Here is a 26,440-nt window from a genome sequence, read left to right on the forward strand (position 1 = left end):
TTTAATAATCTTTCTTTATAATTGGTCAAATTATTTAATTATGGTAAATTATGGAATAATTAATGATGGTAATAGAAATCCTAGAAGAATATAAAATTGAAGAATATTTAATTATTGTTATATTATTATTGTGACTCACGGAATACAATACAAGAATATTTAATTATGGTTATATTATTATTGTGCCTCACGACTATTATATACTAACAGTAATAAGTGGTAATAATAATATCTAAAAGTAATTAAGTATTAATAATAATAGTAAGAATATTAACGTAAGAATTATAACATAGAATAAATCGTAATAATTAATAACTATAGGCAGCATAACGATTGGTCGACGTTCCACCCAGTCAGTACCCATGATATTATATTGCACGTTTTGCACTTACAAGTCACAGCTGCACAGAAAACAATTTAAAATTAAACCATACAAAGCATATGGAGTTTAAACAAATTAAAATAATGAGAGAATACATAAGAGGAGGCAACTTTCACTTCACCTTCACTTCGCAAGTCTTCCCCACTAGCTGCAACTTTTATGGAAACTTCACCTTTAAATACACTCAGCTAAACCACGCAATTTCGTAATACATTATGGTGGAAAAAGTGTGTTTCTCCATCTTCTTATGTCTCTCAGCTTCTTTAATTATAACCATCCATTTCCCAGGTTTCTTTAGCTTTTCATTTTTTTGTATATATATATTTTTCTAATTAGTAAATGCATTTTTATGATGTCGTAATATTTTCTTTAGGAATAAGGGTCAAATAGGCCATCGAACTGCACATGATAATACAATTAGGCCACTGAACCCAAAAAACCAACAATTGAGTCCCTAAACTAACAAATTCCTAACAATTCATCTAACTTGAAGGTTTCTAACAGGTCAACAACCAAATTAATTATTTTTTAAAAAATAAAATTTTAAAATTAAAATAATAATTAAAAAAAAAAAAAAAAAAACAGAAACGGCCGGAGACGAAGATTTCTTCGTCTCCGGCCATGGAGACGAAGAGTTTCTTCTTCTCCATGGCTGGAGACGAAGAAACTCTTCGTCTCCATTGCCGGAGACGAAGAAACTCTTCGTCTCCACGGCCGGAGACGAAGAGTTTCTTCGTCTCCGGCCGGGGAGGCGAAGAAACTGGCCGGAGACGAAGAAGTTTCTTCGTCTCCGGCCGTTTCTGTTTTTTTTTTTTTTTTTTTAATTAATTAAGTAATTAATTTTTAAATTTTATTTTTAAAAAAATAATTAATTTGGGAGGATGACCTGTTAACCTGTTGGAAACCTACAAATTGGAAGATTTGTTTGAAATTGGTTAGTTTAGGGACCCGATTGTTGATTTTTTAGGTTCAGTGGCCTAATTGCATTATCTTGTGCAGTTCGATGGCCTATTTGACCCTTATTCCTTTTCTTTATTCTATTTGTATTGATAATTAATTCCAGAGGTAAATGGTGCAAGGAGACAACCATAGGATAAGCTTATCCTCAATCGCCCCTAGAAGCTCTTTGTTTTCGGTGACTCCTATGCTGATACCGGTAATTGGCCACGTACTAATGCTTCCGAGTCTTGGAAGGAACCTTATGGTATGACTTTCCCTGGCAAACCTTCCGGCAGATGGTCTGATGGTCGCGTTCTCACCGATTACATAGGTGCCGTTTGATAGTTCCTAATTCGCATTGATCACTACTTTTATTTAATTTTTAATTTCACTGTGAGATTAACTTAAACTTGTCACAGAGCTCGACCAATTCTTTTATTTTGAGAACATAGAAAAATAATACTCCATAGTAAATTAATTTTTAATTACTTTTGGTTATATTAGCTGCATATCTGGGAATAGGATCCCCACAGCCCTACAATTTGTGGAAAGGGGATGGGGAAGCAACGCAATATGGGATGAATTTTGCATATGGAGGGACAGGGGTGTTTGACACATTCATTGACGGTCCGAACATGACGACACAAATAAATTATCTGCAACAACTCCTTCAACAAAATGTGTACACCAAACACGACCTCACATCGTCCGCAGCTCTTGTCACTTCGGTCGGGAATGACTATATTAATTATCATGGAAATATGACTGTAAGTGATATAAATAAACACACATTTCCATTCATTTCTATTATCACCACATGCATCACCAAAAGCTATAACTGGTAGGGAAGACGCAACTTTATTTTCTTACACTGCCATTTTATGTTTGAAGGAGGAGGAGTTTGTGGACTCCATTACGAAGCAGCTTTGAGTGAACCTTAAACGCATTCACGAGATGGGAATCCCCAAAGTAACAGTGACAGCAATGCAGCCTATGGGATGCATACCCTTAATAGCTTTTTCAACCGGCAAGTACCCAAACTGCGACGAACATAGAAACAACATTACGAGGTTTCACAATCAAATGTTAAAACAAAGGGTAGACAAACTCAACGACCAAACCGATGGGTCACCCTTTGTTATTCTTGATCTCTATGCTGCCTTCACTTCTGCCATAAACATTCAACACAATCATCCAGGGAAATCTAGTTTCTCACATCCATTGATGCCATGTTGCTTTGGTGAATGTGGGGACGTTGATGAGAGTGGAATGAAAGAATATAGACTGTGCGATGATCCAAATATGGCATTCTTCTGGGATTTCGTACACCCATCACAGCAAGGCCGGTTGGCTGTTTATTCTGCTTTGAAATCTTCTCTTCCCCATCTGTTTCACCCTCAGCAGGCCACCCCAATTGAGAATTTGGGAATGCTTTAATTTGAGCTCTGATTTGTAGGCCTGGGCACTAACCCGAACCGAACCGAACCGGTTTTAACTTGTTTTTGAACTTTTTGTTTTGTTGTATAGAGATTTCCAAATTCTCAGGAGATAAGAATGACAGCCTAACATCAAGTGCAGCAACAGAATGAAGAAGACGCGCTTGGTAGACGTCTTTGGTAGACGCCTTTGGTAGACGCGTTTGATAGACGTCTTTGGTAGACACCTTTCGTAGACGCGCTTGGTAGACGTCTTTAGTAGACGCTTTTGGCAGTTATAACTGCTTCTTTCTTATCTCTGTACTCTGTATATAAGCTCATGTTGAGCTTCCTTTTTGGTAGTTAATCAATTCCCTTTTTTTCCTCTTTATCTTCAATCCTTCTGCTCCAACTTCACAACATGGTATCAGAGCTCCTGTGAGGAGTCTCCGTTTAGAAGAGGAACTACCATGGCAGCGTGGCCGTCAATCGGCAATCGGACAACTCCGATCGATAATACAACAGGAGGACCGGCGATTGGAAGTCCGGCGCCAACACCTGCTTCTCCAACTCTTCCGAGTGCGTCAAACACTACTGAGGTATCTCTCGATTCCCAAGCACAATCGAATCCGTATTTCATGCATGCCAATGAAAGTCCAGCCTTAGAGCTGGTATCCACACCATTAGAAGGCCCAAACTATCATCCTTGGGCTAGGGCTGTGTCTATGGCGCTGTCGTGCAAGAATAAGCTCGTTTTTGTGGACGGCACCATCACTAAACCTTCTAAAGATGATCGCAGATATCCCTATTGGGAGCGATGTAACAATATGGTTGTCACTTGGCTAGTTCGATCCTTATCACCGATGATCGGTCGGAGTGTCCTCTGGATCGACACAGCGTATGGAGTATGGAATGACCTAAGAAAGAGGTTCAGCCAACAGGATTTGTTTCGAATTGCGGAAATCAAATGCGAAATCTATCAATCTAAGCAAGGAGATAGCTCCTTGAATGAGTATTTCACTCAACAGAAGTTATTGTGGGACGAACTACACATACTCAGACCGCTCATGTTTTGCAATTGTGGTAATAGGTGTGAATGTGGGAGGAAAATTGATGAGATCAATGATCAGATGGAGAAGGATAAACTGTCCATATTTTTGATTGGACTTCATGACAGATTTACAGGTGCAAGAAACCAAATTATGTTGATGAAGCCATTGCCGGAAGTCAGTGAAGCCTACTCCATGATAGCACAGCAGGAGAGGCAGTTTAACATGGTTTCCACTGGTTTTGGCAGTCAATTGTCTCAATCTGGAGAAAATAGTGCAGCAGGGAGTATTTTTATGGCTAGCAGAACAAATAATGGACAACAGAATTATAAGAAGTTCACAGGAGGAAATAAGAAAGCCATATGCACCTTCTGTGGTTTCACAGGACACACAGAGGATAAGTGTTACAAGAAACATGGTTATCCACCTGGGTGGAAACCAAGACCAAAGAATCAAGGGCATGTGAATAATACTCAGGGGTCATTGGGGATTCAGCAGTCAAACTCTGATGGAGGTATATCCTTTACTCAAGATGACTTTAAGAAATTTCTGGAATTTGTGCAGGTCCAGAAGTCACATGGAGAGAAGGGATCTCCAATCAACAACACTCCTCTTGATCTGAATATACATGCTAATACTATCTCTGCTAATCAGATGGAAGGTACTAACTCTTCCCTTGAATCTGCTAGCCACAATAAGAATGTATGGATATTAGACAGTGGTGCTACTCACCACATTGTGTGCCATATGGATCTATTAACCAGTCCCAGGAAAGTCCACAACATGCATGTCAGACTACCCAATGGACAACAAGTTGCCATTTCATGCATTGGAAATGTTCATTTATCTGATGAGTTCACTCTGCACAATGCTTTATATATTCCTGGATTCTATTATAATTTGATTTCTGTGGGGGCTTTCATTAAGGGTTCCAATTGCACCATGAAGTTACATAATAACCAGTGCATAATACAGGATGCTGTCCATGGGAAGATGATTGGAAAAGCTGAACTTCAGAATGGGCTGTACTATTTGGTTTTTCCTGCTAGTTCCATTTCTGTACACACTGTTAGTTCAAGTATGAATAAATGTGCTTTGTGGCATGATAGATTAGGGCATGCTTCCTATTCTAAGCTACAATGTTTGAATAAGGTGGATCCCACAATTTACATGAATAAAGATCTGGTTTGTGAGTCTTGTCATTTTGCTAAGCAAAAGAGAATGCCTTTCTGTTCTAGTGACTCTATTTCCGCTGCCTGCTTTGACTTGTTACATATGGATATTTGGGGACCCTACAGAGTTGCTTCTCTTCAGGGGCATCAATACTTTCTTACTATACTAGATGATCATAGTAGGGCAGTATGGGTCTACTTGATGAAGAGAAAGTCTGAAACTAGAGATCTGATTAGAAGTTTCTGCAGTATGGTTGAGATCCAGTTTGAGTCACATGTTAAGTGCATTAGAACAGACAATGGATTAGAATTTGATATGGCTGAGTTCTTTAACCAAAAAGGGATACTTCATCAGACTTCCTGTACCTACACCCCACAACAAAATAGCAGGGTTGAAAGGAAGCATGGACATCTTTTGTCTACTGCTAGGGCACTGAGGTTTCAGGCCAACTTACCAGAATATTTTTGGGGAGAGTGTGTGTTACATGCAGCCTACATTATAAATAGACTGCCCTCTAATGCTATAAATAATCAGATACCATATCAAGTCCTCCTCCATAAGACACCACAGTACCATCACTTGAAAATTTTTGGTTGCCTTGCTTATGCTGCCACCTTGGGTCCCAAGTCAAAATTTGATCCAAGAGCTAGAAAGTGTGTTTTTCTTGGATACACTAATGGTACTAAAGGTTACAAATTGTATGATCTTCATTCCAAGCATGTGTTTATGTCTAGAGATGTGTCCTTTTATGAGCACATCTTCCCCTTTCAGCTTGTTGATAATCCTGAGAAGAGCAAGTTTTCTGAGATCATCCTTCCTGCCCTGACTGACAACACAGTTTCTGATGAGCCACAAATCTGTTATCAGTCTGATAGAAGTCCTGAGCATACCTCTGAACAGAATCACAACCATCACCATTCTGAGCACACAGTTTCTGTTGAAGAATCAAACCATGCTCCACCTGAACAAACATTCAGTCCTTCTCCCCAAAGGCCACAACAACAACCTGCCAGAAAGTCCACTAGACATAAGCAGGTTCCTGTCTACTTGAAGGACTATGTTTGTCACACTTCTGGGGTAAGAACATCTCCTCATGATATCTCCACAGTTGTAGGCTATGATAAACTCTCTCCATCCTTTCAGTCCTTTATCATGAATGTGTCATGCACTACTGAACCTAAATCCTACAAGGAGGCAACAAAACATGAGTGTTGGAGAAAAGCTATGCAAGAAGAAATTGATGCTTTGCAAAAGAATCAGACTTGGATTCTAGTTGATCTGCCACCATCTAAGAAGCCTATTGGATGTAGATGGGTGTACAAAATCAAGCACAAGGCTGATGGAACCATTGACAGATACAAAGCAAGGCTTGTGGCTAAGGGATACACCCAAACTCTTGGCATTGACTATCTTGACACTTTTAGTCCAGTGGCCAAGATGACCACTATCAGGACTCTCTTAGCTATAGCAGCTGCAAAGGGTTGGCATCTTCATCAAATGGATGTGAATAATGCCTTCCTTAATGGGGATTTGGAAGAAGATGTGTACATGGAACTCCCTCTTGGAGTTGCAGGACAAAAGGATGGTCAAGTCTGTAAGTTAAACAAATCCTTGTATGGTCTAAAACAGGCTAGCAGACAATGGAACACCAAGTTATGTGTTGCTTTGCAGAAAATGGGGTTTAAGCAATCAGTTCCAGATAATTCCTTGTTTACCAAAGGTAAAGGCTCATCCTTTGTGGCACTATTGGTTTATGTTGATGACATAGTGGTGGCCAGCAGTGATTTGAATCTAATTAAACAAATCAAGGGGCAGCTTAATGACAGTTTTCAGATCAAGGATCTAGGATCCTTAAAATACTTTTTGGGTTTGGAGATAGCAAGGCAAAAGAAAGGAGTTGCAGTGTCACAAAGGAAGTATGCTCTTGAACTATTAGAGGAAACAGGTTTCAGTGACTCTAAACCTGTTTACAGCCCCACAGTTCCTTCTCATAAACTCAGCAAAAATGAGGGAGATCTACTTGATGACACTACTCCATACAGAAGGCTAGTTGGCAAGCTCTTGTATCTTACCATCACAAGACCTGACATCAGTTTTGCCACACAACAACTGGCTCAATTTCTAGACAGTCCCACTAATCTACATCTACAGGCAGCTCATAGGGTATTGAGATACATCAAGGGTGCCCCTGGACAAGGATTGTTCTTTCCAGCTTCATCTGACTTGCAGTTGAAGGCTTTCTCTGATGCAGATTGGGGAGCTTGTGTTGATTCCAGGAAGTCAGTAACAGGTTTCTGTGTTTTCCTGGGAGAGGCTTTGATTTCATGGAAATCTAAGAAGCAAGCCACCATTTCTAAGTCTTCTTCAGAGGCAGAATATAGAGCTCTGGCTTCTACTACATGTGAAGTGCAATGGTTGCTTTATTTGCTTGCTGAGTTTGGAGTGCACCCTGCCATTCCTACAGCTATCTACTGTGATAGTAAATCTGCCATAGCAATAACTGAGAATCCGGTGTTCCACGAGCGTACGAAGCACATTGAAATTGACTGCCATCTAGTCAGAGAGAAATCTCACAAAGGAGTTATCAAACTCTTCCATGTTAGCTCTGCAAATCAATTGGCAGACATCCTCACCAAGGCTCACTGTCCCAGCACCTTCTATAGCTATGTTTCCAAGCTTGGATTGCTCAACATATACAATCCAGCTTGAGGGGGGCTCTCAGGAGATAAGAATGACAGCTTAACATCAAGTGCAGCAACAGAATGAAGAAGACGCGCTTGGTAGACGTCTTTGGTAGACGCCTTTGGTAGACGCGTTTGATAGACGTCTTTGGTAGACACCTTTCGTAGACGCGCTTGGTAGACGTCTTTAGTAGACGCTTTTGGCAGTTATAACTGCTTCTTTCTTATCTCTGTACTCTGTATATAAGCTCATGTTGAGCTTCCTTTTTGGTAGTTAATCAATTCCCTTTTTTTCCTCTTTATCTTCAATCCTTCTGCTCCAACTTCACAACACAAATAGCAGAGCAACTTCATATTGATCCGTGATGATGGATGAACAATTTAACAACATATGAGTTTGGAATTTGGTTTGCTATGTTGATTGTGTTTGATTAGACTTTGGATTTGGGTTATTTGATGTTTTATTTTTGTATTCTTTAAACATTGGATTTGAAGTTTGAACTATATTATGCTTCATGTTTGTAATGTTTGAACTTTGAGCTTTGGATTCTAATTATATGATGTTTTGGTAATTAGACTGCTATTAGTATGTGATGTTAGTATTTAGTAGTACGTTTAAACTTTGGATTGCTATTTTGTTATATAACGTTTAAATTTTAGATGTGGATTATGTGAATAGTATTGTTTAGTAGTATGTTTGAAAAATTAGGAAATGTTAAAATTTGGGGATTGTAAAGTCTTAAATCCGAACCCAAGACTTATGAAGATATCATTTTTTGTCTTTTTATATTTATCAGCTTATAAAAAAATAATTTTACCAAACACTTTCAAGCATTACAGTTAGCTTAAGAGCTATTCAATGTTCAGCTCTTAACTTAATTATAGCTTTTAAGCTTTCAACTCCTTTTAACCTTTCAGCTACCTTTTTAACTAGGTTTGCCAAACATACTCTTAAACAAAATGTAGTGAAGTAGGCTATCATGGGGACAGGGGTATATACCCCCTAGATGTGATTGACGACACCTTTCCTTGTCAGATTTGTGTGACATGGGAAGGAGAGAAAGAAAATCCAAGAAATAAATAAATAAATTTCAAGAGCTTGGTATGAAACCAAAATTTATTTATATAAAATAAATCGATAACAAAAATAAGGGTTTTATAATTTTGAACATAAACCTAACGATCAAGAAAAGGAGGAAGAATCAAGAACAATCAGAGTCGTTTGCAACACATACTTTCTTTAATATCGATTCGTTACCTTTCGAGGGTGCTAGGAGTGTTGTGTTGGTGCCGTTGGTAGAAAACACAAATAATAATAAAAAATAAGATTATTATTTTTCTGGAAAGAATAGGGAAGGAAAGATGGAGACAAAAAAGGCTAGTGTTTGGTGTTGGGTTTTTGCAAGAGTCAAGTGAGCACTCTTTCCTTAAAACCTTATTTGCCACCTCCCAAAGATGCTAGGAGCGTTGTGGCCTAGGTTTCCCAGGATAAAACTTGCTAGTGATTCAATGTTTGAGCACTCAAACAAGGAATCCGGCGAGCAAGACAGGCTATGAACACAGTATGGCTAAGAAGGAGTAGAAGCAGAGATTTTTGAAGCTGGAAAAATATACTTTCGTGTTGTGTAATTCTGTGTGTAAAACTCTACTGCCCAACTCCTCTTTATATAGGGGTGAAGGATTTAATAGCTTTTAATTAGGCACTTAAGGGCACCCCTTCCACCTTCCTGTAACAGCACCATTAACATGGCCTTCAATTCAAAATTAAAAATTGGAATTAACTCAAAGAATTAATTCCGTAACAGTAGAATTGAACGACCAACGGTCACAAAACTGCACAGGTTCAGCGTAGGCCGAAACTGGAAGTTTCGGCCATGGGTCCCAAGTCTCGGCCCAAGTGGCCGAAACTATGGCAATCACCTAGTTTCAGCCCAAGTGGCCGAAACTTTGGTAGTTAGCCATACTGTGTTCATTTCGGCCACACCCAGTGGCTTGTGTTGGAAAATTTATTCCGAAGTTTGGCATAACTTAGCAACACGAGCTCGGGCTTGAATCAAGCCTTTTTCAATCTCTGCTAGTTGGAATTTGATTTGCACCCCCCCGCCCCCCCCGCGCGAGAGAGCCTCTATGCTATACAATTCTACAAGCTTCAAAAGAGCTCTTATATATAAGGGGGGAAAATCTTCATTCCAAAGCAATGTGGGATAAAAGCTCACTTTTTCCCTTCATTTTCCAACTCAAATGGGTCTACTTTGAGAATCAATATCTCATTCATCCATTATCCGTTTTGAGCGTACAATATATCGATCTCTTCGTCTCACTACGAAGAATCCGAATCCACTTTAACCCGACTCAAATCGGAAGTGGACCCCACTGATAATTGTACCACAAAATAGTCACTTAACATGCCATTTTATGTCATTTTAAGCTATTTTTCCAACAATCCCCCACATGAATGAAAAATTGATTTTCGTGGTATTTTGAAATCGGAAACAACTGTGTTCAAACGGTCGATCCCTGCACAGGATAGGTAGGGAATCACTATACCCTTTGAACCTTCCCTCGTGAAGACATGTTTACTCTACTGGCTGTACGGTAGAACGCGATGTCTTTGAACCGACTGCCGTTTGTGTAGACGATGACATATCTCACACAGGAATCTCCCAACCATGCTCTTGCTCTCATGAGTGTGCCCGTTTTGGTCGTGGGTCACCGTTCCTGGTTCTGCGAGAGTTTCTAAAGAATTGTGCCCAACAATTCTCCTTTGAAGCGATCCTCACTTCTCTCTAACATAGGTGATTCTTTCTCGAGTATCCCGCATACTCAAGAATCATTAAAGAATTAACATGCTAGCCTCTTGCGGGAGTCACTGTTTTAACGAGGAGTGGTAGGGAGTCCGAGACCCCCACAGTGACGCGCTCCGTTCCATAATTTAGTTGTCCCATTGAACTTAGGTGCCAGCTAGGTTGGGTATCCACTATAGAACTTTTTAGTCCAAGGGCATTAGACCCATTCCTCGTGTCAACTTCTCCACAACTTCTCTTCCTAACCCTTTGGTCAGCGGATCCGCTATATTGTCTTTTGACTTTACGTAGTCAATCGAGACAACACCAGTTGTGAGTAGTTGTCTAATGGTGTTATGTCTACGACGCACATGTCTAGACTTACCAATATACATATGACTCTGTACTCTCCCAATTGTGGCTTGACTGTCACAATGCACACATATTGGAGGTACCGGTCTTTCCCAATTAGGAATATCCTCTATAAAATGGCGTAGCCATTCAGCCTCTTCACAACCTTTGTCCAAGGCTATCAGCTCAGATTCCATCGTGGATCTAGCTATCACAGTTTGCTTAGAGGATTTCCATGCAACGGCTGCACCGGCTAGTGTAAACACGTAGCCACTCGTGGACTTAGAGTCCTTAATATCAGATATCCAATTTGCGTCGCTATACCCTTCAAGTACAGCGGGATATCTCCCGTAGTGCAGTCCAAGATCATGAGTATACCTCAAGTATCTCATAACCTTTACTATTGCCTTCCAGTGCATAGCACCGGGGTTACTCGTATATCTACTGAGTTTACTAACCGCATAGGCAATATCCGGCATAGTACAGCTCATAAGATACATCAGACTACCACTAACCCGAGCATATTCCACTTGTGAAATACCTTCTCCGTGGTTCTTGGTTAGGTGAATATTTGTATCAAATGGTGTCCTAGCCACTTGACTATCATCCTTGTTAAATTTCTCAAGGATTTTGTCAATATAGTGTAATTGGCTTAACACGAGACCATCAGGTCTTCTAATGATTCTAATCCCGAGGATTAAATCGGCCAAACCCATATCCTTCATGTCAAATCTCGCATTTAACATGTTTTTAGTAGACTTGATCATCCGATCATTACTACCAACGATGAGAATATCATCGACATATAAACAAAGAATGACGTAGCCGTCTATCGTTTCCTTAACGTAGACGCATTTGTCACTTTCGTTTATTTTAAACCCGTTAGTTAACATCGCGTGATCAAACTTTTCGTGCCACTGCTTAGGCGCTTGTTTCAAACCATAGAGCGATTTAACCAACTTACACACTTTCCTTTCTTGGCCCGGAACCACGAACCCTTCGGGTTGTTCCATATAGATTTCCTCATCTAATTCGCCATTTAGGAAAGCGGTTTTCACATCCATTTGATGAACTTCCAAGTTCCGCAGCGCGACTATGGCAAGTATCATTCTAATGGAGTTTATTCTCGTCACGGGAGAATACGTGTCGAAGTAATCGAGGCCCTCGCGTTGCCTGTAACCCTTGATTACAAGCCTAGCCTTATACTTCTCGATGGAACCGTCCGGTTTCATCTTCCTTTTAAAGACCCACTTGGATCCTAAGGGTTTACTACCCGGAGGAAGATCAACAAGTTCCCAAGTGTGATTCTGTAGGATAGAATCCACTTCACTTTTTATAGCCTCTTTCCACATTGATCCTTCCGTAGAAGTCACAGCTTCTACATACGTTCGAGGCTTGTTCTCTATCAAACAAGATAGAAAATCGGGTTCATTTTCTAATAAACAATTAGTTAGAGTACCCGAATCGTACTCTAACAAGTAAGTTAGAAAATCAGGACTGAATGATTTTCCAACTCTCACCCACTTACTGCGTCTTGGCTCGAGCTCGGGTTCTTTCTCAGATTCCCCACTATAATTATCCATAGTTTCGTCAAACGTTCGTTTTGACGTACTTGGTCCCTCGTTGGACCTACAAGGAAATATATTTTCGAAGAAATATGCATTCCTTGATTCTATTATCATGTTCTCATGTACGTCCGGATTATGGGACTCGTATACTAAGAACCGATACGCACTACTGTTATGTGCATAGCCAATAAAGATACAGTCCACCGTCTTAGGACCTATCTTTATTTCTTAGGTGTTGGCACCAAGACTTTGGCAAGACACCCCCACACTTTCAGGTACTGGTATAGGAAGGTTTCCTACCGTTCCACAACTCATAAGGAGTCTTATCGAGCTTCTTGTGAGGTACCTTATTCAAAAGGTAATTACTTGTCAAAATCATCTCACCCCACGCATCTTGAGGTAGGCCCGAACTTATAAGCATCGCATTCATCATATCTTTCAATGTACGATTCTTTCGTTCGACAACACCGTTCGATTGAGGTGAGTAAGGTGCCGTACGTTCGTGTATTATACCTACACTTGCACAGAAGTCACCAATAGGTGCTTCGTACTCACCACCTCTATCGCTTCTAACCTTCTTAATTCTCCGATTAAGTTGGTTTTCCACTTCATTCTTATAAAGAACGAATTTATCAACGGCTTCATCTTTGCTTTTAAGCAAATACACATAGCAGTATCGCCTGCTATCGTCGATAAATGTGATAAAATACTTATTACCACCTCTCGTTTGTATCGATCTAAAATCGCACAAATCACTATGGATTAATTCTAGTGGTTCAGTTTCCCTTTCAACCGATTTGAAAGGTGCTTTCGTTAGTTTTGCCTCAACACAAATTTCACACTTGTTATTTGTGTCAATTTGAAAGTTAGGAATATGGTCCATGCTAATTAATCTACGCATAGAATTAAAATTAACATGACCTAGTCTACCATGCCACAAATTGGAAGACTCAAGCAAGTAAACAGAATTAACTTTGCTTTTATTGATAACAGGAATTACATTGAGCTTAAAGAGCCCATCAGTTACATATCCTTTACCAACAAACATCCCTAACTTGGACAAGACTACTTTGTCGGACTCGAACACCATGTGAAAGCCATGCTTGTTCAACAGTGAGCCAGACACAAGATTCTTCCTAAGCTCAGGAACATACAGCACGTTGTTCAACGTCAGTTCCTTCCCGGAAGTCATCTTCAGAACCACCTTGCCCATGCCTTCCACAGCAGACTGAGCAGAGTTTCCCATCCACACCTTTTCACCCTCAACGGTTTCAAAGGTGTTAAACATCTCTCGGTTACAACACAAGTGCCTGGTTGCACCGGTATCAATGAACCACTCACGAGGGTTTGAGCCCACGAGGTTCACCTCGGTCACCATAGCCGAAAGGCTAATCTCGACCTCCTTCTGATTGCTATCTCCAACAACATTGGCTTCAGAACTCTTGTTCTTCTTCCTTGGAGCCTTGCATTCAGATGCTCTGTGGCCATGCTTGCCACAATTGTAGCATTCACCAGGAAACTTGTTCTTGGTAACGCCACCTTTCGGACCTAGCTTTCGCTTGTCCTTCTTGTTCCTCTTGGAGCTCTTACCGTGCTCCACAACGTTAGCCTTAGCGCCAACAACGATAGGTACTTTCCTGTCATTCGTCCTGTTCCCTTCCTCAATCCTGAGTCGTTGGATCAGGTCCTCCAGATTCATCTCCTTTCGCTTATGCTTAAGGTAGTTCTTGAAGTCCTTCCAACCTGGAGGCAACAAGTGGATCACAGATCCCACTTGGAAGGCTTCACTTAGCACCATGCCCTCGTCACGGATCTCATCAAAGATTAATTGCAAATCTTCTACCTGACTTAGCACGGTCTTTGAATCAACCATTTTGAAGTCGAGGAATCGGCCAACCACAAATTTCTTTGAGCCGGCATCCTCACTTCGGTATTTATGATCCAAAGCTTCCCACAACACTTTTGATGTGCTTATCTTTCGATATACATCATACAGCGTGTCACACAGTCCGTTCAGGATGTAGTTTCGGCAAAGGAAGTCCGAATCCTTCCAATAGCCAACTGCCATCACGGATTGTGCATCTTGTTCCTTCAACTCGGGAACCTTCTCGAACAAGAACCTCGCCAAGCCGAGAGTTGCTAGGTAGAACAACATTTTCTGTTGCCACCTCTTGAAGTTCGAACCAACACCGGTGAACTTCTCCGGCTTTTCAGCCGAACCACTCGGTACCGAAGGTACCCGAGACATGGGAATATATCCCTCAGTGCTCCCACCATCTTGTGAACCAACGTTCACTGGTGTAGCTTGAGAATTAGCAACATTGTTGCCATTTCCTCCACTGTTATCCGCAACAACGTTGTTGTTGCCATTTCTTCCATTGTTGTCCGCAACAACATTATCCTCCCCATCGATTGGCAGTACGGGATGCTCCATTTTTCTTCAAGGAAATTCGGAGAAGACCACCAACGGAGAAACGAAGATATAAGGTTTTAAGACTGTTGGTGCCGTTGGTAGAAAACACAAATAATAATAAAAAATAAGATTATTATTTTTCTGGAAAGAATAGGGAAGGAAAGATGGAGACAAAAAAGGCTAGTGTTTGGTGTTGGGTTTTTGCAAGAGTCAAGTGAGCACTCTTTCCTTAAAACCTTATTTGCCACCTCCCAAAGATGCTAGGAGCGTTGTGGCCTAGGTTTCCTAGGATAAAACTTGCTAGTGATTCAATGTTTGAACACTCAAACAAGGAATCCGGCGAGCAAGACAGGCTATGAACACAGTATGGCTAAGAAGGAGTAGAAGCAGAGATTTTTGAAGCTGGAAAAATATACTTTCGTGTTGTGTAATTCTGTGTGTAAAACTCGATCTACTGCCCAACTCCTCTTTATATAGGGGTGAAGGATTTAATAGCTTTTAATTAGGCACTTAAGGGCACCCCTTCCACCTTCCTGTAAAAGCACCATTAACATGGCCTTCAATTCAAAATTAAAAATTGGAATTAACTCAAAGAATTAATTCCGTAACAGTAGAATTGAACAACCAATGGTCACAAAACTGCACAGGTTCAGCGTAGGCCGAAACTGGAAGTTTCGGCCATGGGTCCCAAGTCTCGGCCCAAGTGGCCGAAACTATGGCAATTACCTAGTTTCGGCCCAAGTGGCCGTAGGCCGAAACTGGAAGTTTCGGCCATGGGTCCCAAGTCTCGGCCCAAGTGGCCGAAACTATGGCAATTACCTAGTTTCGGCCCAAGTGGCCAAAACTTTGGTAGTTAGGCCGAAACCTGGGAGGTTTTGGCCTTTCGGCCACACCCAGTGGCTTGTGTTGGAAGGCGAAACCTGGGAGGTTTTGGCCTTTCGGCCACACCCAGTGGCTTGTGTTGGAAAACCGCAAGGTCAGCCAATTTCCAATTTCCGGACGACATTCGTGCCCGCAGGTGCCGGCGCACACGAGCTCGGGTTTGAATCAAGCCTTTTTCAATCTCTGCTATTTGGAATTTGATTTGCACCCCCTCCCTCCCTCCCGCGCGAGGGAGCCTCTATGCTATACAATTCTACAAGCTTCAAAAGAGCTCTTGTATATAAGGGGGGAAAATCTTCATTCCAAAGCAATGTGGGACAAAAGCTCACTTTTTCCCTTCGTTTTCCAACTCAAATGGGTCTACTTTGAGAATCAATATCTCATTCACCCATTATCCGTTTTGAGCGTACAATATATCGATCTCTTCGTCTCACTACGAAGAATCCGAATCCACTTTAACCCGACCCAAATCGGAAATGGACCCCACTGATAATTGTACCACAAAATAGCCACTTAACATGCCATTTTATGCCATTGTAAGCTATTTTTTCCAACATGTTGTAGCGTCAGTCTCTTTGGAAAATGGATTACAACTTAAAGTTTAAGCACACTCAAATTAAAAGCTCGGCGAACTATAACTACAAGCGAACACTTCGACTTTTTATTGGAAGTGCTGGCATGATATTTTAAGATTTTTTTTTTTTTTTTTTTTTTGGAAAAAGTAATAGGAAAACAACAGAGTTTGATGCTTCAAAAACCAACTTCAAACAATCTGCCCAACAGCTTATTTTTATAGGAGAAGAAAGATTTAATAGCATTAACATTTGTAATAAATTTAGATATGTAATCCCCATAACCTACAACTATGTTCGAGCAATAGACTTTTGAGTCAAGCAGTAATGATAATTGATAACTACTCCCATTTCAAGTGCTGGCGTACAAAACCACCGCGCACTGCTACACCTCACACACACACCAATCGTTATGCCATGGAACCGTGTTCACCGTTCATGGTCAACACGGTTCCAACGATGTTAGTACACCGTTATCCTTTTTTTTTTTTTTTTTTAATTAATTGCGTGACTTTTCTTCTTCATTTTCACATTTCGCGGTTTCACTTTAATTTGAGGTGAGCAATGATTTCGGACATTCATAAATTATGAATTCATGCCTGCACATTCACTTTGGAACGATTAGAGAATTCACCTCAAAATTCAATTAGACAGAAGATAGGATTACAGAGTATATCGTAGAACTAATCTCTAACTAATCCTAACTAATAGAGAGCTAAGTCAAACAGAACTACCACCACTAATCTATGACTATATATTATACAAATAATAAATATAAAATACTAGTCATGCTAACAGGAACCATGCCTACACATTCCCGTCCGAAATCACGTACATTCATAAATTATGAATCCATGCCTGCACATTCACTTTGGAACCATGCCTACACATTCACTTTGGAACCATGAGATTATGAATTTTATGTTATAAGATTATGAATTTTCAGTTATGAGATTATGAATTTTCTATTATGAGATTATGAATTTTCTGTTATGAGATTATGAATCTACATTACATTCATAATCTCATTCTCATAACAGAAAATTCATAATTTAATAAATATTTTACTTTTATGCGATTATGAATTTTCTGTTATGAGATTATGAATTTTCATTACATTCATAATTTCATAACAGAAAATTCATAATTTGATCAAACGGCGCCGTTAACTCCAAATCCGCGATTTTTTTTTTTTTTTTTTTTTTTTTTTTTTTTTTTTTTTGCGTAAAAACAACGTTGTTTGGACTTGTGTTCACCATTCACGGTGAACACGTTTCCAGGACATAATTTGCGACACACATACCCACACCCAGGCCCCCTTGTGGGTCACCATTTCGATCTCCCACCCGTGGGTCACCATTTCTTTTCTACGTCTAGCCCAAGACCTTTATTCTTCTTGAGCCAAAAAATGGGTCCGAGCTGAGAGCCCCATCAACTACTATTATGTTGTAAGGACTCGTAAGCTAAGTAAAGAGGCAATTTACTTTATTATTATATTCTAGTTCTCTTTCACCTATTATTTGCAATATTCTATAATAATTCTGGTTGGGAGTTGAATTTGTAACTCTATGGTTATTAAGTCAATAGCTTGACCAACTTGGTTGGAGGCGGAGTTGAACTTGTAACCGACCTTATGATTATCAAGTCAAAATCTTATCAACTTATTAGGGTTGCCCAATGCATCAACATTTTGAACAATTTAATAAACTAATTATGTACCCATGATATAACACATTTTACACTCACCACTACTTAGAAACCAATTTAAAATTAAACCAAACATACGGAGTTTAAACAAATTATTTAAATTAATGAGAGAAGTTGGGAAGCATTTTTCCCCCTTCAATTGGAAACAAATTAAATTATTGAAACTTCACCTATAATACAATCAGCTAGCTGCACCATAAAACCCATATATAAAGCAAAAGGTCTTCTAACCTGCCTGCAAACTAAACCATTCAATTTCAATACATATAATAATACATTATGGTGGAAAAAGTTTGTTTCACTATCTTCTTATGCCTCTCAGCTTGTTTAGCCACCCTTTGCCCAGGTTTTAATCGGATCACGCAAAACTATCTCACCCTATTATGCTGTGTTTAATTACTTCAATTCCATGTTTTATGTTTTTGTTTCTATTTGTATTGACAATTTCAGAGGTAAATGGTGCAAGGAGACAACCACCGGATAATAAGCTTATCCTCAATGGCCCCGAAAAGCTCTTTGTTTTCGGTGACTCCTATGCTGACACCGGTAATTGGCCACCTACTGATGCTTCCTGGCCTTGGAAGAAACCTTATGGTATGACTTTTCCCGGCAAACCTTCCGGCAGATGGTCCGACGGTCGCGTTCTCACTGATTACATAGGTTCCGTTTGGTGGTTCTTATTTTTATTTTTAAAATTTTTTGCCTATAACATTCCGTATCCTATCACTATCAGACCAATTTAGATTCCAGTTAAGTTAGGTAAGTTTATAAAATTTGACTCTTACTCGAATGAAAACAGAAACATAATTAGTAAATTTTTGGTTATATATATAGCTGAATATCTGGGAATAGGATCCCCACAACCCTACAGTTTGTGGAAAGGAGATGGGGAAGCCAAGCAATATGGGATGAATTTTGCATATGGAGGGGCAGGTGTGTTTGACACATTCGAAGGCTGTCCGAACATGACGACACAAATAAATTATCTGCAACAACTCCTTCAACAAAATGCGTACACCAAACACAACCTTACATCGTCCGTAGCTCTTGTCACTTCGGTCGGGAATGACTATGCGAGTTATCATGGACATATACATGTAAGTTGTTAGGATTAAATAATTATTACGACCCCAAATAATTAACACTATACTTGTCAGCTAGAGAAGACGTATCTTTATTTCTTTATATCGTCATATCTGACACTTTAATTTATCAGTTTCTGTCCGACAATTTTCTAACGACCAATTGCTGGACTTGTTTGCAGGGTATGGAGGAATTTGTTGAATCCATTACGGAGCAGCTTAGTGTGAACCTTAAACGCATTCATGAGATGGGAGTCCCCAAAGTAGCCGTGACAGCAATGCAACCTTTGGGATGCCTACCTGCGGTAACTTTTTCAACCGGCAACTACCCAAACTGCGACGAAAACACAAACAACATTACGAGGTTTCACAATCAAATGTTAAAACAAAGGGTAGACAAACTGAACGACCAAACTGAGGGGTCACCCTTTGTTATTCTTGATCTCTATGCTGCCTTCACGTCAGCCTTGAACATTAAACACGACCAGCATCCTGGGAAATCTAGTTTCCCATATCCATTGGCGCCATGTTGCCTTGGTAACTGTGGGGAGGTTGATGTGAGTGGGAAGAAGGGATATGGACTGTGTGATGATCCAAAAATGGCATTCTTCTGGGATATGACACACCCATCACAGCAAGGCTGGTTTGCTGTTTATTCTGCTTTGAAATCATCTCTTCCCCATCTGTTTCACCCTCAGCAGGCCACCCCACTTGAAAATTTGAGAATGCTTTAATTTGAGCTCTGTTTCAGTGTTTTGTTTCAAAATTTGAATTTCTGAGAATGCTTAAAATAATATTTTGAGCTCCTTTTTTTCAAAAAATAATAATTTAATTATTCTATAATTCATTGCATCAACACACACCTATATAATTGACACATTTTCTACCTGTACTTGATAGTTTTTGTACATGTAGGAGTGATGCAGCTAACATATTATGTGACAGCAATTATCAAGTCAGATTATGTATATATAGATATAGTTAACACATTCTGTACTTGTAACCATAGTTGTAGTAGGCGCTAGGCGCTAGTCGGGCGCCCGAGCAACGCCTAGCGCCTAGGCGGAATCTAGTCGGGCGCCCGAGCAACGCCTAGCGCCTAGGCGGAATCTAGGCGGGCGCCAAAAAAACAATGACAGACTTGCAGTTTGACAATTTTAATGATGTTGTTTTCAACATTCAATCAAATAACACATCAAAATAAATGAATTAATGATAATTCATAAGTCATAACATCAAAACAATATTACAAATTAAAAATGCTCAAATATAAAATATTCAAATACTTCAATGATCCAAAGATTCAAATTATCCAAAGATTCAAAGTATCAAACTAGTCTACGAGGTATATATGTCATATTATATATATGTATGTATATATGTGTACACACACAATATATATATATATATATATATATATATATATATATATATATATATTGATGGGGATATGGGACCCTAGGGGGTCCATTTTATTGGGAAAGTATTGGCCCAAGTGGGGGTGGTGAAAGAAGGAGGTTGACCCAATTCTTGTTGGGCTAGGAAGACAAGCACGCATGGTGGGCCAGGGTGAAGAGCATGGACCGGAACGGGGGAGGTAGGTACGGCGTGAGGGGGGGAGGTAGGTGCGGCGTGCATGGTGGAGGATGTTAGTCAACATGCGCGGTGTGGATACGGGAGTCGCGGGGATAGTGGCGACGCGACGTACAAGCGGAGTGTGGGAGTAACAACATGTGACACGCGAACGCTAGAGGAGGAGGGGGGCTTGCTATAAATAGGGGCCCTGGATCTTTGGCTAAGGGCAACTCAGACATGACAGGCACTACGGTCTAGTGGTCGCTGGTCTATACTCTCAATTCAGTCACCTGGGTTCGATTCCTACCAGTAGCATAGTTAGCTATAGCCCAACCTGTGGGCCTTGTTCTTTGTATTTGGGCCGCCATTCTGGGCCTGTACCTCGAGCTTTTGTACGCATTGGCGCCCTACCCCCCCGTCCTATGTTACTATACCCGGTCCCAATAAAACCATCATATATATATATATATATATATATATATATATATATATATATATATATTAGGCACACGCCTAGGCGAGCGCCTAGGGGAAAAATCGCAATGTCCAAGGGCGCCTAGCGCCTAGACCGATTTTTGCAACAGTGCTTGTAACTATCATATTATGTGTCAACAATTATCAAGCTATTTGTTTACATGTACATAAACTAGGTATATTTGTACAGAATGTGTTAATTAAAAATACAAAATTTTTGTATTAAGATTCATAGTGCAATATAAATCCTGGTCCATAGTATAGGATAAATGACAGGAATGTGTGGTCAACCAAGGGAAATTCCCAAAGTGTGTCGCCTTTTTTTTTTTTGACAAAAATATGCAAAACTCCTTTGGGAGTTGCGTTTTTGGTTGTGTCTCGGCGTATTTTTTTTTTTTCGGTATTTCCGTAAAACGCAAGAGTTGGTTGCGTTTACGTATTCGTATACGTAAAACGCATTACCTAAATGCGTTTTCTAAGGGATACTGTATAGGCAAGAACACAACTTACTCTTGCGTTTTACGTATTATACCGAAAACGCAAAAGTAAGTTGCGTTTGTTGGTTTTTTTTGTACCTGCAGTTTCCGGCGATCGCGAAGTCGCCGAAAGAACGGATTGAAGCACAAAACGCAATTAGCACATGCGTTTTTGATTTGAATAGGTAAAACGCAAATTGTAATTGCATTTTGTAATTGTTATAAATTTTCCGGCCACTTTCCGGGGAGGAGAAAGCAACGTATTTTAATTACGACCACCATTGCCTTATCGTTTTCTTCGCAAAAATACAATAGCCTTTGCCTTTCGCCAACCTCTCTTCATTTCAATCTTTTTCCCTCCCTTTCTATTCCCTAATTTTTTGTCTTCAAGAAAAAAAAAAAAAAAAAAAAAAAAAAAACAACCCAAAAGAAAAAAAGAAGAAATATATTATGCTCGCCGGTTTCTCTGTCCTGTCTCTTCCGCCGGATATCTGACGACCACCTCTCTCCGCCGGAGTCAACATGGCGCCCTCTAAACCCATGGTAATAGTCCGCATTTTGGACTTGCGTTTTACGTATTTTTTTGGATTATACGTAAAACGCATCTCCCAAATGCGTTTAAAGTATTCCATACGTCACATGAAAACGCATTTGGCAGATGCGTTTATGGTATACAATACGAAAAACGCAAGTCACCTTTGCGTTTTACGTAAATAATGAAAAAAAAAACATCCGGGATCACTTCAAAAACGCAAGTGGTAACTGAGTTTTATATATTTCTGTCAAAAAAAAAAGTCAGCACACATTTTTGTCATTTCTCTTGCCCCTCTATACATTCCTGTCATTTATCCCATAGTATAACAATTGAGATTTATGTGTGTTGTCCAATGCATGGGTCAAATTAGTGTACAAGGGGATCTTGTATTCTTAATTCATCAAACGGGGTTTAGTTATTATTATATTTCAACAAGTAGCAAGAAGGATTTTAAAATTATCATTTAAAAATTTTTACTTAAACAAAATGTAGTGAAGTAGGCTATCATGGGGTATGTACCCCCTAGACGTGATTGACAACACCTTTCCCTTGGCAGATTTGTGTGACATGGAAAGGAGAGAAAGAAAATCCAAGAAATAAAGAAATTTCAAGGTGACTAAAGGCTATAAAAAATCCAAGAAAAATTGAGCTATTTTATAAAAAATACACATATATACACACAAAAAAAAAATTAATTTTTTAAAAATTAATTCCAAACTGAGCTTGATATGAAACCAAAATTTATTTATATAAAATAAATAAATAAGGAAAATAAGGGTTTATAATTTTGAACATAAACCTAACGATCAAGAAAATAGGAAGAATTAGGAGTAATCATAGTTGTGTGTAACACATACTTTTCTTAAAATCGATTTACTATCTTTTGACGGTGCTAGGAGTGTTGTAACGTCAATTTCATAGGATAAAATGGATTACAGCTTAAAGTTCGAGAGCACTCTGTAAGTGAAAAAATGATACACATTAAAAACCTATTTGTATTGGCTAATTTAATTGTCAATCTAATTAGTGTGTGTTGAATTTGCTTATGGACCATGAACCGTATCTCCAGTCAAGAAGATATGTACAGTCTACAAGGTGAGTTTATTTGGAAGCTAAGTTGGACAAATAGATTAAGCAGCTTTGAAGAAATAAAGGAGTGGTCTTAATTAATTTAAGAAGTTAGTTAATGGAATTAATTCTGCATGAAAAATGGTATGTGCTAAAGAAAAGATGTGGAAGGAATTGTTTTGAATTGATATTACGCATGGAATGGAGCTTTCAAACAAAACATGTGGTTGTGGTTAATTGAAGACTTTGGAATGCTATTTATGTGGATGGGGGGGTGAGCTTTACTATAAAATGAAGACATCTTCTTTTAGAAAGTTGCTGAATTGAGTATTGATATTTTGAGTGAAAGACATTCTAGAAAGTTACTGTATTAATTTCCATTATTATTATATTATTTCTTGAGGATTTCTGTCTGAGCTGCACAGTCAGTACCTGGTACAGCTGAAGCTTCGGTTGAAGATCGTCACAGCATGCACGTACAATCCTGAGTAGATGTTAGGAAGGTGTTGTAGTGGTAAAGGCTGAGGGACATTTGTACTTACATCTTGTAATACTCCTTGGTGAACATTTATAGTGGATTGGGCAGACGTGGGTTGCCCCGCAGACGTAGGAGAAGCGCTTCGAACTGCGTGATCAATCTCTGAGTACTTGTTTTATTTTTATACATTTATATTTCGTTATTTATGTTCATTAAATAACCTAATTAATTAATAATGTAATATCTCTTCTAAAACAAGTAGAACATTAAAGGTATAATTGAATTCAAGATTCACGGTGCAATTTCACACTCAAACTAAAAGCTCGGCGAATTAGTACTACAAGCGAGCACTTTGACTTTTTATCGGAAGTGTTGGCAAGATATTTTAAGAAATTTTTTTTTAGAGAGAGTAAAAAGAAAATAACAGAGTTTTGATGCTTCAAAAACCAGCTTTAAACAATCCGCCCATCCAACACCTTGTTTTTATAGGAGAAGAATAATTTAATAGCATTAACATCTGAAATAAATTCAGATATGTAATCCCCGGCCATAACCTACAACCGTAGGGCAACCATGCATATCACCTTTAATTTCTTGCTAGCACATCAAGGCATCCTCCCACCCTTGGGTCACCATGTCTTTTCTACGTCTAGCCCATGGCATCAAGACCTTTATTCTTCTTGAGCCAAAAAATGGGTCCGAGAGCCCCATCAACTACTATTATGTTGTAAGGACTCATAAGCTAAGTAAAGAGGCAACTTACTTTATTATTATTCTAGTTCTCTTTCACCTATTATTTACAATATTATATAATAATTCTAGTTGAGAGTTGAATAATTGTAACTCTATGGTTATTAAGTCAATAGCTTGATCAACTTGATTGGAGGCGGAGTTAAACTTGTAGCCGACCTTATGATTATCAAGTCAAAAGTTTTACCAATTTATTAGGGTTGCCCAATGATCAACATTTTGAACAATTTAATAAACTAATTACGTACCCATGATATAACACATTTTACACTCACCACTACTTAGAAACCAATTTAAAATTAAACCAAACATACGGAGTTTAAACAAATTATTTAAATTAATGAGAGAAGTTGGGAAGCATTTTTCCCCCTCCACTTGGAAACAAATTAAATTATTGAAACTTCAACTTTAATACAATCAGCTAGCTGCACCATAAAACCCAGATAAAAAGAAAAAGGTCTTCTAACCTGCCTGCAAACTAAACCATTCAATTTCAATACATATAATAATACATTATGGTGGAAAAAGTTTGTTTCACTATCTTCTTATGCCTCTCAGCTTGTTTAGCCACCCTTTTCCCAGGTTTTAATCTGATCACATCACGCAAAACTATCTCACCTTATTATGTATGCTGTGTTTAATTACTTCAATTCAATGTTTTATGTTTTTGTTTCTATTTGTATTGACAATTTCAGAGGTAAATGGTGCAAGGAGACAACCACAGGATAATAAGCTTATCCTCAATGGCCCCGAAAAGCTCTTTGTTTTCGGTGACTCCTATGCTGACACCGGTAATTGGCCACCTACTGATGCTTCCAAGCCTTGGAGGAAACCTTATGGTATGACTTTCCCCGGCAAACCTTCCGGCAGATGGTCCGACGGTCGCGTTCTCCCCGATTACATAGGTTCCGTTTGATGGTTCTTATTTTTATTTTTAAAATTTTTTGCCTATAACATTCAGTATCCTATCACTATAAGACCAATTTAGATTTCAGTTAAGTTAGGTAAGTTTATAAAATTTGACTCTTACTCGAATGAAATCAGAAACATAATTAGTAAATTTTTGGTTATATATATCAGCTGAATATCTGGGAATAGGATCCCCACAACCCTACAGATTGTGGAAAGGAGATGGGGAAGCAAAGCAATATGGGATGAATTTTGCATATGGAGGGGCAGGTGTGTTTGACACATTCGAAGGCTGTCCGAACATGACGACACAAATAAATTATCTGCAACAACTCCTTCAACAAAATGCGTACACCAAACACGACCTTACATCGTCCGTAGCTCTTGTCACTTCGGTCGGGAATGACTATGGGAATTATCATGGACATATACATGTAAGTTGTTAGGATTAAATAATTATCATGATCCCAAATAATTAACACTATACTTGTCAGCTAGGGAAGACGTATCTTTATTTCTTTATATCGTCATATCTGACACTTTACCAGCCTAATCTCCTAACGACCAATTGCTGAATTTGTTTGCAGGGTATGGAGGAATTTGTTGAATCCATTACGGAGCAGCTTAGTGTGAACCTTAAACGCATTCATGAGATGGGAGTCCCTAAAGTAGCAGTGACAGCAATGCAACCTTTGGGATGCCTACCTGCGGTAACTTTTTCAACCGGCAACTACCCAAACTGCGACGAAAACACAAACAACATTACGAGGTTTCACAATCAAATGTTAAAACAAAGGGTAGACAAACTCAACGACCAAACTGAGGGGTCACCCTTTGTTATTCTTGATCTCTATGCTGCCTTCACGTCAGCCTTGAACATTAAACACGACCAGCATCCTGGGAAATCTAGTTTCCCATATCCATTGGCGCCATGTTGCCTTGGTAACTGTGGGTTGGTTGATGTGAGTGGGAAGAAGGAATATGGACTGTGTGATGATCCAAAAATGGCATTCTTCTGGGATATGACACACCCATCACAGCAAGGCTGGTTTGCTGTTTATTCTGCCTTGAAATCTTCTCTTCCCCATCTGTTTCACCCTCAACAGGCACTGCTTAGACAATTCAATGGTCAAAATGATAATAAGAGATTGAAAATGCTTATGAACATTGAATAATAA

At 39.3% G+C, this 26,440-nt stretch overlaps 2 protein-coding genes across 5 annotated transcripts; both read left to right on the plus strand.

Annotated features, from left to right (window-relative positions):
• The first annotated feature begins 455 nt into the window (after positions 1–455).
• Positions 456–26,440, plus strand: LOC109148115 (GDSL esterase/lipase At5g03610-like). 3 transcript variants are annotated; one of them, XM_019295894.1, is made up of 4 exons: positions 456–670; positions 25,049–25,258; positions 25,434–25,696; positions 25,847–26,440. In XM_019295894.1, the coding sequence occupies exons 1-4, from the start codon at positions 598–600 to the stop codon at positions 26,435–26,437; spliced, it is 1,137 nt and encodes a 378-aa protein (XP_019151439.1). In that variant the 5' UTR covers positions 456–597; the 3' UTR covers positions 26,438–26,440. The 3 variants fall into 3 exon arrangements, with proteins under 3 accessions (XP_019151439.1, XP_019151440.1, XP_019151441.1); XM_019295895.1 differs by having other exon boundaries at positions 461–670; positions 25,850–26,440; XM_019295896.1 differs by lacking the exon at positions 456–670 and adding an exon at positions 24,794–24,935.
• On the plus strand, positions 18,138–19,828 carry LOC109148117 (GDSL esterase/lipase At5g03610-like). Of its 2 annotated transcripts, none has more exons than XM_019295899.1 (4): positions 18,138–18,261; positions 18,366–18,575; positions 18,750–19,012; positions 19,177–19,828. In XM_019295899.1, exons 1-4 carry the CDS (start codon positions 18,195–18,197, stop codon positions 19,729–19,731), a joined length of 1,095 nt encoding a protein of 364 aa, XP_019151444.1. In that variant the 5' UTR covers positions 18,138–18,194; the 3' UTR covers positions 19,732–19,828. The 2 variants fall into 2 exon arrangements, with proteins under 2 accessions (XP_019151444.1, XP_019151445.1); XM_019295900.1 differs by having other exon boundaries at positions 19,180–19,825.

This window comes from Ipomoea nil, unplaced genomic scaffold (assembly GCF_001879475.1).
Source record: "Ipomoea nil cultivar Tokyo-kokei standard unplaced genomic scaffold, Asagao_1.1 scaffold2036, whole genome shotgun sequence".
Classification (NCBI taxonomy): Eukaryota; Viridiplantae; Streptophyta; class Magnoliopsida; order Solanales; family Convolvulaceae; genus Ipomoea; species Ipomoea nil.